The sequence below is a fragment of the Mus musculus genome, chromosome X (genome assembly GCF_000001635.26).
Source record: "Mus musculus strain C57BL/6J chromosome X, GRCm38.p6 C57BL/6J".
NCBI lineage: Eukaryota > Metazoa > Chordata > Mammalia > Rodentia > Muridae > Mus > Mus musculus.
The window spans coordinates 6,908,196-6,921,736 of NC_000086.7; the positions used below are offsets into that span (position 1 = coordinate 6,908,196).

General features: G+C 40.3%; 1 protein-coding gene across 1 annotated transcript in view; it reads left to right on the forward strand.

Annotated features, from left to right (window-relative positions):
- Positions 1-13,541, forward strand: part of Dgkk (diacylglycerol kinase kappa) — a 169,058-nt gene that overhangs the window by 128,890 nt on the left and 26,627 nt on the right. Inside the window, exon 13 of the mRNA NM_177914.3 lies at positions 478-569. Coding sequence (NP_808582.3) covers positions 478-569 — 92 coding nt within the window. The remainder of the gene's footprint in view (positions 1-477; positions 570-13,541) is intronic.

Sequence of the window (13,541 nt, forward strand, 5' to 3'; positions counted from 1 at the left end):
AATCAAACAGAAGTTCTGCTGCGTAATGATTCCGTTCCTGTGCCTTGGTTTTCTCTTCTGTGAAATGGGTATACAAGTAATCTTAACCTCTCAGGGTTATTGAGAGTATATAAAAAGGATATAAATGTTTAAGTTAGAACACAGTTAGCCACATATTCAGTACTGTATGAGTGGAAGCTGTATTATTCTTGACCTTATTCAAAAAGTACATTTCTGGTATTGGAAAGTTATGAATCACAATCAGAAATCTAGTATTTACTATCTCTATAAAATAATATGAGATTTTTCATAGAGTGTTTCTTTTATTTTTAGATTGATTTATATCCCAAGTTATGTTTAGGTACATTTAAGGATTATTTGAGTTTATTTCCAGAAAGTCAGTTGAGTTTCTGGTAAAGAGGTTGAGGCAATGCAGTCTAATAAGTCACAATGCTAACATAGCATCAGTAACAGACTGAACACTCTGTTTCCCTCTAGGCTGCTGCCATCAAGAACGTAGAGTCTGCAACCACTGAGTTGAACAAAATTCTGAAGGCCAAATATCCCACGGAGATGGTCATCGCCACAAGGTCAGGCTCCTTTGGTTTTCATCCTTCAGGGTATCATAGGCTGTTCTGAGGCAATATATCGGCTGCTCTGTGTGTGTTTCTGTGTGTGAGTGTGTGTGAGTGTGTGTGTGAGTGTGTGTGTGTGTGTGAGTGTGTGTGAGTGTGTGTGTGAGTGAGTGTGTGTGTGTGAGTGTGTGTGTGAGTGAGTGTGTGTGTGTGTGTGAGTGTGTGTGTGGTGAGTGTGTGTTTGTGTGTGTGTGAGTGTGTGTGTGTATGTGTGAGTGTGTGTGTGTTTGTGTTTGTGTGTGTGTGTGAGTGTGTGTGTGTATGTGTGAGTGTGTGTGTGTGTGTGTGTGTGTGTGTGTGTGAGTATGTGTGTGTGTGTGATAGCCTGGGGTTTCAAGGCCAAGGAGAGGATGTGGTTATCTTTTCTAATTATTTTCCCTCAACTCAAATTTCCTTAGTGGAAATTTTGAGGGGAAAAAAGGTAAAATGGGAATGAGGAGTCCTGCTCTTAAAAACAGTGACAAAATAGCATGTAGCTGTTGGGAAAGAAGGCTCTAGAAGGTGCACACAACATTCTAGGTAATCCAACAGTATAAGTACCTTATTTTCTAATTTTGGCACTGGAAAGGGTCTCTTCAGTGCTTATTTCTTTCTTTATTTATTTTTCATGTTCTTAACATTATTATTGTTATTTAATCTTTTTTACAGTCCAGTCATTATCCCCCTCCTGATCTTCCTTGACTGTTCCTCTTCTCATACCTCCTTCCCTGTTTCCAAAAGGATGTTCCCCCATCCCACCCCACCCCACCCCAGCAGACCTCCCCATTCCCTAGGGCCTCAAGTCTCTCGAGGGTTAAGTATGTCTTCTCTCACTGAGGCCAGACCAGGTAGTTCTCTGTTGTAATGTGTTAGGACCTTGGACCAGCTATTGTATGCTGCTTTGATGGTGGCTCAGTGTTTGAAGGATCCTGGGGGCCCAGTTTAGTTGAGACTGCTGGTCTTCCCATGGGGTTGCTCTCCTCCTCAGCTTTTTCTAGTTTTTCCCTAATTCAACCACAAGGGTCCCTGGCTTCTGTCCATTAGATGGGTGTAAGTATCTGCATCTGATTCTTTCAGCTGCTTGTTGGGGCCCTCAGAGGGCAACCATACTAAGCTCCTTTCTGTAAGCACACCATAGCATCAGTAATAGTGTCAAGTCTTGGAAGCTCCTCTTGAGATAAATCCCGAATTGGACCTGTCACTGGGCCTTCTTTCCCTCAGTCTCTTCTCCATTTTTGTCCCTGCAGTTCTTTTAGACAGGAACAATTCTGGGTCAGAGTTTTTGATTGTGGGATGGCAACTCATCCCTCCATTTGATGCCCTGTCTTTCTACTGGAGATGGACTCTACAAGTTCCCTCTCCCCACTGTTGGGCATTTCATCTAAGGTCCCTTCCTCTGAGTCCTGAGACTCTCTCACCTCCCAGGTCTCTGGTATATTCTACAGGGTCCCCTCACCTCCTATCTCCTGAGGTTGCCTATTTCCATTCTTTCTACTGGCCTTTGGTACTTCAGTCCTGTCCCCTGCTCCCAGTTCCTGATCATGTTCCCCTTTTATTCTCCCTGTTCCCTCTCTCACCCATGTCTCTCCCTCCCTCTGCCCCCCCCCCATGATTGCTTTCTTCTCTCTCCCATGTGGAATTGAAGCCTCCTCACTTGGGCCCTCTGTCTTGTTAACTTTCTTGACTTCTGTGGATTGTATTCTGGATATTCTGTACTTTTTTTTTTTTTTTGCTAATATCCACTTATTAGTGAGTACATACCATGCCTGCGCTTTTAGGTCTGAGTTACCTCACTCAGGATAATATTTTCTAGTTCCATCTATTTGCCTGCTAAACTCAGGATGTCCTAATTCTTAATAGCTGAGTAGTATCCCATTATGTAAATGAACCACATTTTCTGTATCCATTCTTTTGTCGTGGGGCATCTGGGTTGTTTCCAGCTTCTATCTATCACAAACAAGGCTGCTATGAACATAGTGGAACAGGTGCCGCTGTGGCATGGTGGAGCATCTTTTGGGTATATTCCCAGGAGTGGTATAGCTGGGCCCTCAGGTCACCTGAGATTTTTATCTAAGCTATTCTGACTGGTGTGAGGTGGAATCTCAGGGTCCTTTTGATTTGCATTTCCCTGATCACTAAGGACTTTGAACATTTCTTTAAGTGTTTCTTGGTCATTCAAGATTCGTCTTTTGTGAATTCTCTGTTTAGTTCTATACCCCATCTTTTGATTGGCTTGTTTGGTTTTGTGGTGGTTAGCTTCTTAAGTTCTTTATATATATTTTGGATATTAGCCCTCTATTGGATGTGAAGTTCATGAAGATTTTCCCCCCAATCTGTAGGTTGCCAATTTGTTTTTATTTTTAAATTGTATTATTTGCCAATTTAAACTCTATTTATTTTGAGCTTTGGGGAAAAAAAAAAAAAACAAAAACATGAGCTCTCTAACTGCATTACACTGGCATGCCAGAAGGGGGCACCAGATCCCATTACAGATGGTTGGGAGCCACCATGTAGTGGCTGGGAATTGATCTCAGGACCTCTGTTAAGAGCAGTCAGGGCTCTTAACCGCTGAGTCATCTCTCGAGCTCCAAAATGCTATTCATCTTTATAGGTTACATAGCCACACAGTACAAAATCAAAAGGACAAGTGCCTCCCATGCATGCCATTGGCAATGTCAAACTCTTTGTAACTTTGTGTCCCCATAGTTTAATTATTCCCAAATTTTAGCAACAGTTTAAGTAGGCATTAGCATATAATACTCATTGTTCTGTAAAATGCCTGATTTACTTGACACCAGGTCTTAGGAATCATTCTTTGCCCATACATCAGGATTTTTCTTATTAATTTTTTAAAATTGTCATACATATATGCATAAATGAAATATATCTACTACCTCTATAAACCCTCAGGTCATCCCAATACTACCCGAAATTTATATCTTTATCTTTTGATAATTCACTAAACCCAGTTATTGCTACCCATACATGCATAGGTGTGGGGCCAATCACTAGGGTATGGGAAGCCTATCAGAGGCCACATCCTCAAAATCAGTGATTCTCCCTCCTTCAGCAACTACCCATTGCCAATAGCTTCTCAGTAAGGAGTGGCCATGTTGACCACCTACCCCATCTCCGCTGAGGTTTTGGCTAGCTTAATGTTTCAAAGGTAACCATAGCTACTGTGAGCCTTTAAGTGTAATAGTCATGTTCTGCCCCCAAGAAAGCATGTCACAGCACATCCTCTGTCTTCTACAGTCTTTTCACTCTTCCTCTGCCATACTCTCTGAGCTTTAGCAGTAATGAGGTTGATGCAGGTGTCTTCCTTGCTACTGGGAAATCAATCTTTTATTTTTATCACTTGGACTTCGGTTATAAGACGGCATTGGCTGCTGCCCACTGCAAAAAGGCAAAAAGAGTATTTACTATGAGCTAGATGTTCTGTATCTCAAGGCATCATTCTCATGGCTATCCAGCCAACCCCTCTGCCCTTCCCTACACCCAACGCTGAACACCCCCCTGCCACAACTCCCATTCTAATCCCCTCTCCCACACAGCTCCCTTATTCTATATGCCTTCTATGACCATTCCCTTCCCTTTTCCAAGTGAGGCTCAAACATTCTTCCTTCTTGCCTTCCTTCCTGTCTAGCCTCCTTGGGTCTATAGAGGATAGCATGGGCATCCTGTATTTTATGGGTAATATCCACTTATAAACAAATACATACCATGCATATCCATCTGTCCTCATTTTTAATAGATGAATAGTATTCCAGTGTGTAGATGTACCACATTTTCTTTATCCATTCTTAAGGTGAGGGCACAACAGATAATGCGTCTGACTACGGACCTCAAGATTCTTTTTCTTTCTTAAAGTTGTACCTTTAAATTATCTTAGTAACAAGTTGATTTTGACATGTATTTTTCACACATCCTTATTTTTGTTTAACTTACCCACTACCCCCTTTCTCTGACCCACCCTTTACTCCCACTCCCTCTTAATCCTTTCACCCCTCTATTTGCCATATTGAACCATTTTATATTTAAATGTATTTTCTGTTTTTATTTTTAATTATAGGATTTAAAATCTTTTCTTCTTGATTTTAGTCTTGACTCAATTATCATTCAGTACTCTGCTACTGAGTTTCTATTACTTGGAGTTCTTTCCGTAGTATTGATTGTTGTTGATATGCAGCTTTATGCCACTGTGGTAAGATAGAATACAGAATTTTATATAATTTACCTTATACTTTTGAGACTCACTTTGTGTCCTGATATGTGATATAATTTAGTATTTATGCCCTATGGATTCTAGAAGAATGTGTATTCTTTAGTGCTTAAGTATAAATGTTCTGTAGCTGTCCCTTACATTCATTTGATTTATGGTGTCATTTGACTCCAATGTTTCTCTAATTAGCATTTGTTCAAATAGCCTCATATTGTTGGCTGTGAGACATTGTATTTACCCACTACCATTGTGTTGTAGTTAATCTGTGCTTTTATATCTAGTAGTATTTCTTTCTTTCTTTTTGTTTTTTTTTGTTTGTTTGTTTGTTTGTTTTTGGTTTTTCGAGACAGGGTTTCTCTGTATAGCCCTGGCTGTCCTAGAACTCACTTTGTAGACCAGGCTGGCCTTGAACTCAGAAATCCGCCTGCCTCTGCCTCCCAAGTGCTGGGATTAAAGGCGTGCACCACCACGCCTATCGTAGTGTTTCTTTTATAAATTAGATGCACCTATGTTTGGTGTGTATATGTTCAGAACTGCAGTATCTTCTTGGTTTATTTTTCCCTTGATGAGGATGAAATGACCCTCCTTATCTCTTTTTGGCTTAAAACCTGTTTTTAGAGATGTCAGAATAGCTAGGCCTATTTGTTTCCTAGTTCAGTTTGCTTGAAATAACTTTTTCCATTCTTTCACCAAGAGATGGTGTCTGTTGTTGATGGTAACGTGTGTTTCTTGGATACACACACAAAAATTTCGGTTTTCTAATCCAGTTGTCATTTTATTGGTTAATTGGGACAATTAGTATATAGACTATTGTGCCCATGGGCATATCTTGCCATGCCAGTAACTGTAGTTGATGAGTTTACAGCTAAATACAACTGCTTTTTTCATATTACTGTAATAGCCTTTTGGACTCATGAAATACCTTTTGGAAACATGAGAGCTAACAGGCATGGAAGAAGCTTCCTGGTTAGTACCAACTTGACTCCTACATGTCCAGTGAGCAATGTGTGTGTTGTCTACTGTAGCAGGGTCTCTCCATTATGTTATAATGGATACCCAGGAATGATGGCACCCTGTACTCTTTTGGGAGTCTCTGAGTCAAAATTGATTAATAACCAGAGAGGAAGTATCTCACACTCACACCTGACAAAAAGCTTTTTATTTTGGCAGCCTTTGGCTTCTGGGAGAAGTATTATCCCAGTATAATCTATATGAATATAACTCTAATTATATTCGTATAGATTCTCCCCACCTAAAGCTCCCTCCCCTTATTTTCCTGTCCCTTTCATAACATTTGTACTATCCTCCCTCTCTGAAAATCTTTCTTCTCCTTCCCCACCAGTGTTTCCTTTCTACTCCTCTGAATTCCACAGATATTACACATTAAACACACAAATCTAAAGATTCTCTGTGATGATCCACATATACAATTTTTGAATCTCTGATTCTTTGTTACTTCAGTCAGTTATTTTCTTTTTGGCTAAATAAAATTCCATTGTGCCAAGGTATCAAATTTCCCTTATCCATTCATCAATTGATAGACATCAAGATTAAGTCTATTCTGTTGTGATTTGAATGAAAAACACTCCCCCATAGACTCGAGTATTTAACACTTGGTCCCCTGTTGATATTTCTGAGGTTGTTAAAACACTTAGACACGAGTGGGTGTTTTTGAAAATGTCAAGGAGCCTTTAGAAAGAACAGTATTGCTGGATAAAGTATGTCACTGTGAGCAGACTTTGAGGGTTTATCATATTACCCCATTTCCTGCTTACCCTCTCTTCTTCTTGTGTGTGACTAAGACGTGTTCTTTGAGCTTCCTGCTCCTGCTACCATGGTTTCCCTACCATTGTGGACATCTAGCTCTCTCAAACCATAATCCAAGATAAACCTATTCTTAAGTTGTGTTTGGTCATGTTATTCTGTCACAGCAACAGAAAAGTAATATACTGGCTATTGTCATGAGCACAGCTATGAACTTAAATGAGCATATGTCTCTGTAGTAGAAAAGAGTCCTTTGGGTATAAAGCCAGAAGTTGTATACACGGTCATATGGTAGAACTATTTCTAGTCTTTTGAGAAACATCCACACTGATTGCTATAGTTTCTGTGCCAATTGACACTCCCATTTATAGTGCATTGAGGGTTTCTAATTCCCTACATCTTTGACAGCACTTATTATCTCTGATTTAATATGACTGGGGTCGAATGCAATAACAAAATAGTTTTAATTTGTATTTCTCTGATGGCTAATGGTAGTGAAAACTTAAATTTTTTTCTTAACTATTTGTATTTCCTCTTCTGAGAAAATTTTCTTCATGGCCATAGCCCACTTTTTTTGTTATTTATTTTATATATATGAGTGCACTGTGTAACTTCACACACAACAGAAGAGGGCATCAGATCCCATTACAGATAGTTGTGAGACACCATGTGGTTGCTGGGAATTGAACTCGGGACCTCTGGAAGAGCACTCAGTGCTCTTAACACTGAGTAATCTCTCCAGCCCTAACAGCCCACTTTTTAATGGTATTGTTTTCTTGGTGTTGGGGGGGGGGTCCCACATAATTTAAATATTCTAGACACTCATACTTCTGTAAGATGTATAGCTGGCAAAGACTTTTCCCCATTATATAGGCTGCCTCTTCACTTGATTAAGTTTCCTTTGCAGTTAAGAAACCTTTTAGATTCATGAATTGACACCTACTTATTGTTGGTCCAATTTCCTGAATTACTGGGAGTCCTATTCAGAAAGCTTGAGAAAGCCTGAGCTTATATACTTAAATGTATTACCTACTTTTTCTTTTAGAAGTTTCAGAGTTATGGGTCCAAAATTGATATTTTGACCCATTTACAGTTTATTTGTGTGCAGAATGAGAGAAAAGGATCAAGTTTCATTATTCTACGTGTATATTTCCAGTTTCCCCAACATAATTTATTAAAGATGCTATATTTTTCCACATGTATTTTTTGGTATCTTTATTTAAAAAAAAAATCAAGTGGCTGAGCTAGATGTGGTGGCACATGCCTTTAATCCCAGAACTTAGGAGGCAGAGGCAGGCAGATTGCTATGAGTTCGAGGCCAGCATATTCTACATAGAGAGTTCCAGGACAGTTACACAGAGAAACCTTGTCTTGAAAAACAAACAAACCGAATGAAAAAGTCCTAGAGAGAATAAGGACACAAGGGAACATATCTTAGTTAAAAACAACAAAAAGGAATTTTATTACCAGTACCATCCTAAATGGAGAGAAACTCAAAGCATTTCCCCTAAAATCAGGAAAAAAAAAAAAAAAAAAAAAAAAGACTATCCACTCTCCCTCTCTATTAACACAGTACTGAAATCTTAGAGCAGTAAGACAAGTGAAGGCCTAAAGGGGATACAAATAAAAGAGGAAGAATCAGGGGCTTGAGAGATGGCTCAGTGGTTAAGAGCACTGAGGTCCTGAGTTCAATTCCCAGCAACAACATGGTGGCTCATAACCATCTATAAGGGGATCTGCTGCCCTCTTCTGGCGTGTCTGAAGACAGCAATGCTGTACTCATACAGAAAATAGATAAATCTAAGAAAGAAAGAAAGAGAGAGAGAGAGAGAGAGAGAGAGAGAGAGAGAGAGAGAGAGAGAGAGAGAGAGAGAGAGAGAGAGAAATTAAAAAGGCAGACAGACAAACAGAAAGAAAGAACCAAAGTATCCAATTTACAGTTGGTTTCTCTTCTGGTCCTGTTTGGTGCTTTGTGTATATCTTATATCTAGATGAGTGCCTCTCCCTCTCAGTTTTGCAGATCTTCTTTGATCTTGTTAAAATCATTTTCTATGCTTTTTGCATGAAAATGTTTTCTTTCTTTGCCTATGTAGGTTATGCTCATTATGTATTTTGGAGTCCCAGAGTTCATACATGTTCTGTTCATACATTGTCTTACATATATCATCATTCACTTTGAATGATCCAATACTTCTATTCCAATACTTCCCAATCTTCCTAATACTGTGACCCTTTAATACAATTTCCCATGTTGTAGTGATGCGCAACCAGAAAATTATTTCACTGCTACTTCCTAACTATAATTTTATTACTATTATGAATCATAATGCAAATATTTTCTTTTTTCCTCCAATTTTTATTAGTTATTTACTTCATTTACATTTCCAATGCTATCCCAAAAGTTCCCTAGACACTCCACCCGCCCTACTACCCTACCCACCCACTCCCACTTCTTGGCCCTGGCATTCCCCTATACTGAGGCATATAAAGTTGGCAAGATCTAGGGGCCTCTCTTCCCAATGATGGCCGACTAGGCCATCTACTGATACACATGCAGCTAGAGACATGAGCTCCGAGGGTACTGGTTAGTTCATATTGTTGTTCCACCTATAGGGTTGCAGACCTCTTTAGCTCCTTGGGTACTTTCTCTAGCTCCTCCATTAGGGGCCCTGTGTTCCATCCAATAGCTGAATATGAGCATCCACTTCTGTGTTTGCCAGGCACTGGCATAGCTTCACAGGAGACAGCTATATCAGGGTCCCTTCAGCAAAATCTTGCAGGCATATGCAATAGCATCTGCATTTGGTGGTTGATTATGGGATGGACCCCCAGGTGGGGCAGGGTCTGGATGGTCCATCCTTTCATCTCAGCTCCAAACTTTGTCTCTGTAACTCCTTCCATGGGTGTTTTGTTCCCAATTCTAAGAAGGGGCAAATTGTCCACACTTTGCTCTTCCTTCTTCTTGAGTTTCATGTGTTTTGCAAGTTGTATCTTGGGTATTCTAAGTTTCTGGGCTAAAATACACTTATCAGTGAATGCATATCATGTGAGTTCATTTATGATTGGGTTACCTCACTCAGGATATCCTCCAGATCCATCCATTTGCCTAGGAATTTCATAAATTCATTGTTTTTAATAGCTGAGTAGTACTTCACTGTGTAAATGTACCACATTTTCTGTATCCATTCCTCTATTGAGGGCCATCTGGATTCTTTCCAGCTTCTGGCTATTATAAATAAGGCTGCTATGAACATAGTGGAGCATGTGTTCTTATTACCAGTTGGAACATCTTCTGGATATATGCCCAGGAGAGGTATTGCTGGATCCTCCAGTAGTACTATGTCCAATTTTCTGAGGAACCACCAGACTGATTTCCAGAGTGGTTGTACAAGCTTGCAATCCCACCAGCAATGGAGGAGTGTTCCTCTTTCTCCACATCCTCGTCAGCATCTGCTGTCACATGAATTTTTGATCCTAGCCATTCTGACTGGAGTGAGGTGGAATCTCAGGGTTGTTTTGATTTGCATTTCCCTGATAACTAAGGATGTTGAACTTTTTTTAGGTGCTTCTCTGGCATTCGGTATTCCTCAGGTGAGAATTCTTTGTTCAGCTCTGTGCCCCATTTTTTAATGGGGTTATTTGGTTTTCTGGAGTCCATCTTCTTGAGATCTTTATATATATTGGATATTAGTCCCCTATCTGATTTAGGATTGGTAATGATCCTTTCCCAATCTGTTGGTGGTCTTTTTGTCTTATTGACGGTGTCTTTTGCCTTACAGAAGCTTTGCAACTTTATGAGGTCCCATTTATCGATTCTCGATCTTACAGCACAAGCCATTGATGTTCTATTCAGGAATTTTTCCCCTGTGCCCATATCTTCAAGGCTTTTCCCCACTTTCTCCTCTATAAGTTTCAGTGTCTCTGGTTTTATGTAGAGTTCCTTGATCCACTTAGATTAGACCTTAATACAAGGAGATAGGAATGGACTAATTCACATTCTTCTACATGAAAACTGCCAGTTGTGCCAGCACCATTTGTTGAAAATGCTATCTTTTTTCCACTGGATGGTTTTAGCTCCCTTGTCAAAACTCAAGTGACCATAGGTGTGTGCGTTCATTTCTGGGTCTTCAATTCCATTGGTCTACCTGTCTGTCGCTATACCAGTACCATGCAGCTTTTATCACAATTGCTCTGTAGTACAGCTTTAGGTCAGATATGGTGATTCCAACAGAGGTTCTTTTATCATTGAGAAGAGTTTTTGCTATCCTATGTTTTTTGTTATTCCAGATGAATTTGAAAATTTCCCTTTCTAACTCAGTGAAGAATTGAGTTTGGAATTTTGATGCAGATTGTGTTGAATCTGTAGATTGCTTTCGGCAAGATAGCCATTTTTACAATGTTGATCCTGCCAATCCATGAGCATGGGAGATCTCTCCATCTTCTGAGATCTTCTTTAATTTCTTTCTTCAGAGACTTGAAGTTCTTATCATACAGATCTTTTACTTCCTTAGTTAGAGTCACACCAAGGTATTTTATATTATTTGTGACTATTGTGAAAGGTGTTGTTTCCCTAATTTCTTTCTCAGCCTGTTTGTCCTTTGTGTAGAGAAAGGCCACTGATTTGTTTGAGTTAATTTTTTTTTATCCAGCTACTGCACTGAAGCTGTTTATCAGGTTTAGGAGTTCTCTAGTGGAATTTTTAGGGTTACTTATATATACTATCATATCATCTGCAAATAGTGATATTTTAACTTCTTCCTTTTCAATTTGTATCCCTTTGACCTCCTTTTGTTGTCGAAATGCTCTGGCTAGGACTTCAAGTACTATATTGAATAGGTAGGGAGAAAGGGATCTTTTGGCATTTTGCATTTTCTTTTTTTTATTTTTTAAATATTTTTTATTACGTATTTTCCTCAATTACATTTCCAATGCTATCCCAAAAGTCCCCCATACCCCCCCACTTCCCTACCCACCCACTCCCCCTTTTTGGCCCTGGTGTTCCCCTGTACTGGGGCATATACACTTTGCGTGTCCAATGGGCCTCTCTTTGCAGTGATGGCCGACTAGGCCATCTTTTGATACATATGCAGCTAGAGTCAAGAGCTCCTGGGTACTGGTTAGTTCATAATGTTGTTGTACCTATAGGGTTGCAGATCCCTTTAGCTTCTTGGATACTTTCTCTAGCTCCTCCATTGGGGGCCCTGTGATCCATCCAATAGCTGACTGTGAGCATCCACTTATGTGTTTGCTAGGCCCTGGCATAGTCTCACAAGAGACAGCTATATCTGGGTCCTTTCAACAAACGCTTGCTAGTGTATGCCATGGTGTCATCGTTTGGAGGCTAATTATGGGATGGATCCCTGGATATGGCAGTCTCTAGATGGTCCATCCCATTTTGCATTTTCTTTGATTGTTGTGTCCATACTCTCTATGGAATCTTCTGCACCTGAGATTCTCTCTTCCATCTCTTGTATTCTGTTGCTGATGCTCATATCTATGGTTCCTGATTTCTTTCCTAGGGTTTCTGCCTCCAGAGTTGTCTCCCTTTGGGTTTTCTTAATTGTTTCTACTTCCATTTTTAGATCCTGGATGTTTTTGTTCAATTCCATCACCTGTTTGATATTGTTTTCCTGTAACTCTCTAAGGGATTTTTGTGTTTCCTCTTTAAAGGCTTCTAGCTGTTTACCTGTGTTTTCCTTTATTTCCCTCTTAAAGTCCTCCATCATCATCATGAGAAGTGACTTTAGATCCATGTCTTGCTTTTCTGATGTGATGGTGCATCCAGGACTTGTTAAAGTGGGAGAGTTTGGTTCTGATGATGCCAAGTGACCTTGGTTTCTGTTGCTTCTGTTCTTATGCTTGCTTTCTGTCATCTGATTATCTCAAGTGCTTGCTGCCCTCAATATATCTGATTAGAGCCTGTCCTTCCTATAATCCCAGTTGATTCAGGACTCCTCAGAGTTCAGCTTTCTCTGTGATCCTTTGATTGTGGGCTCCTGTGAACTTGAGATTCTGGGTGTATCAGAGTTCTTGGCAGTCAAGTTCCTCTGAGACCCTGAAATACTGATGTGACCAAGCTCCTTTTATCCTGGGATCCTGTTGTCAAAGATCCTGGGCGTGTTACAGTGTCTGGAAATGGTGTCTCCTTTGAGGAGCATGGAGCTGTCTGGTCACTGATCCTAAGATCGCGTGGAGAGTCCTCTGGGGACTGTGGAGATGTCCACTGATTCGGCACCCAAGGTGACCCGGTGCTGGTGCCAACCGGAAGGGACTTGTGACCCTGGTCAGGCCAGCTTTTCTGCTTCCCTAATGCTGTCTCAGGTCCCACCCTATTGGATTGGAACTGATGTTGTGTTCCACTCACCAATGATCCTAAAATCCCGTGGAGAGTCCTCTAGGGACCATGGGGGTATCCACCGACTCCGTGCCCTAGGTGACCGGGTGCTGGTGCTGACCAGAAGGGACTTGTCGCAAATATTTTCTTAGGTGTCAAGTGGCCCCTATAAAAAGGTCATTCAAACCCCAAAGGGGTCACCACCCACAGGTTGAGAGCTGCTGCTCCATTCTGTCTTCATTGCCTAATAGTCTATCTTCCATATGATTCATCCTATTGGGACGCTTTTCACCGACATTTTTATTTGATCTAGTATGTTTTTCATTTCCATCATTATTATGGTTTGAGGTTTTTAGGTATGTCTATTTCTTTATTAAATTCTATTTTCAGATCCTGAACTGACTTCCTTGTTTCATCCAGCTGTCTCTTTGTGTTATCTTTGAAACGACTGGAGTCCTCTCTGAGATATTATTACATATGTATAATTATTGCTTTGCATTCTGAAACTTGGATTTTGTCTAATCAATTTTGCTTGGGGGTCATTAGTATGGGCTTGGTAATTTCTGGAGGAGATAGGGTTTTCACGTTACATGGGGTTTTGCAGTGGGATCAGCTTTGGGGGATTAAG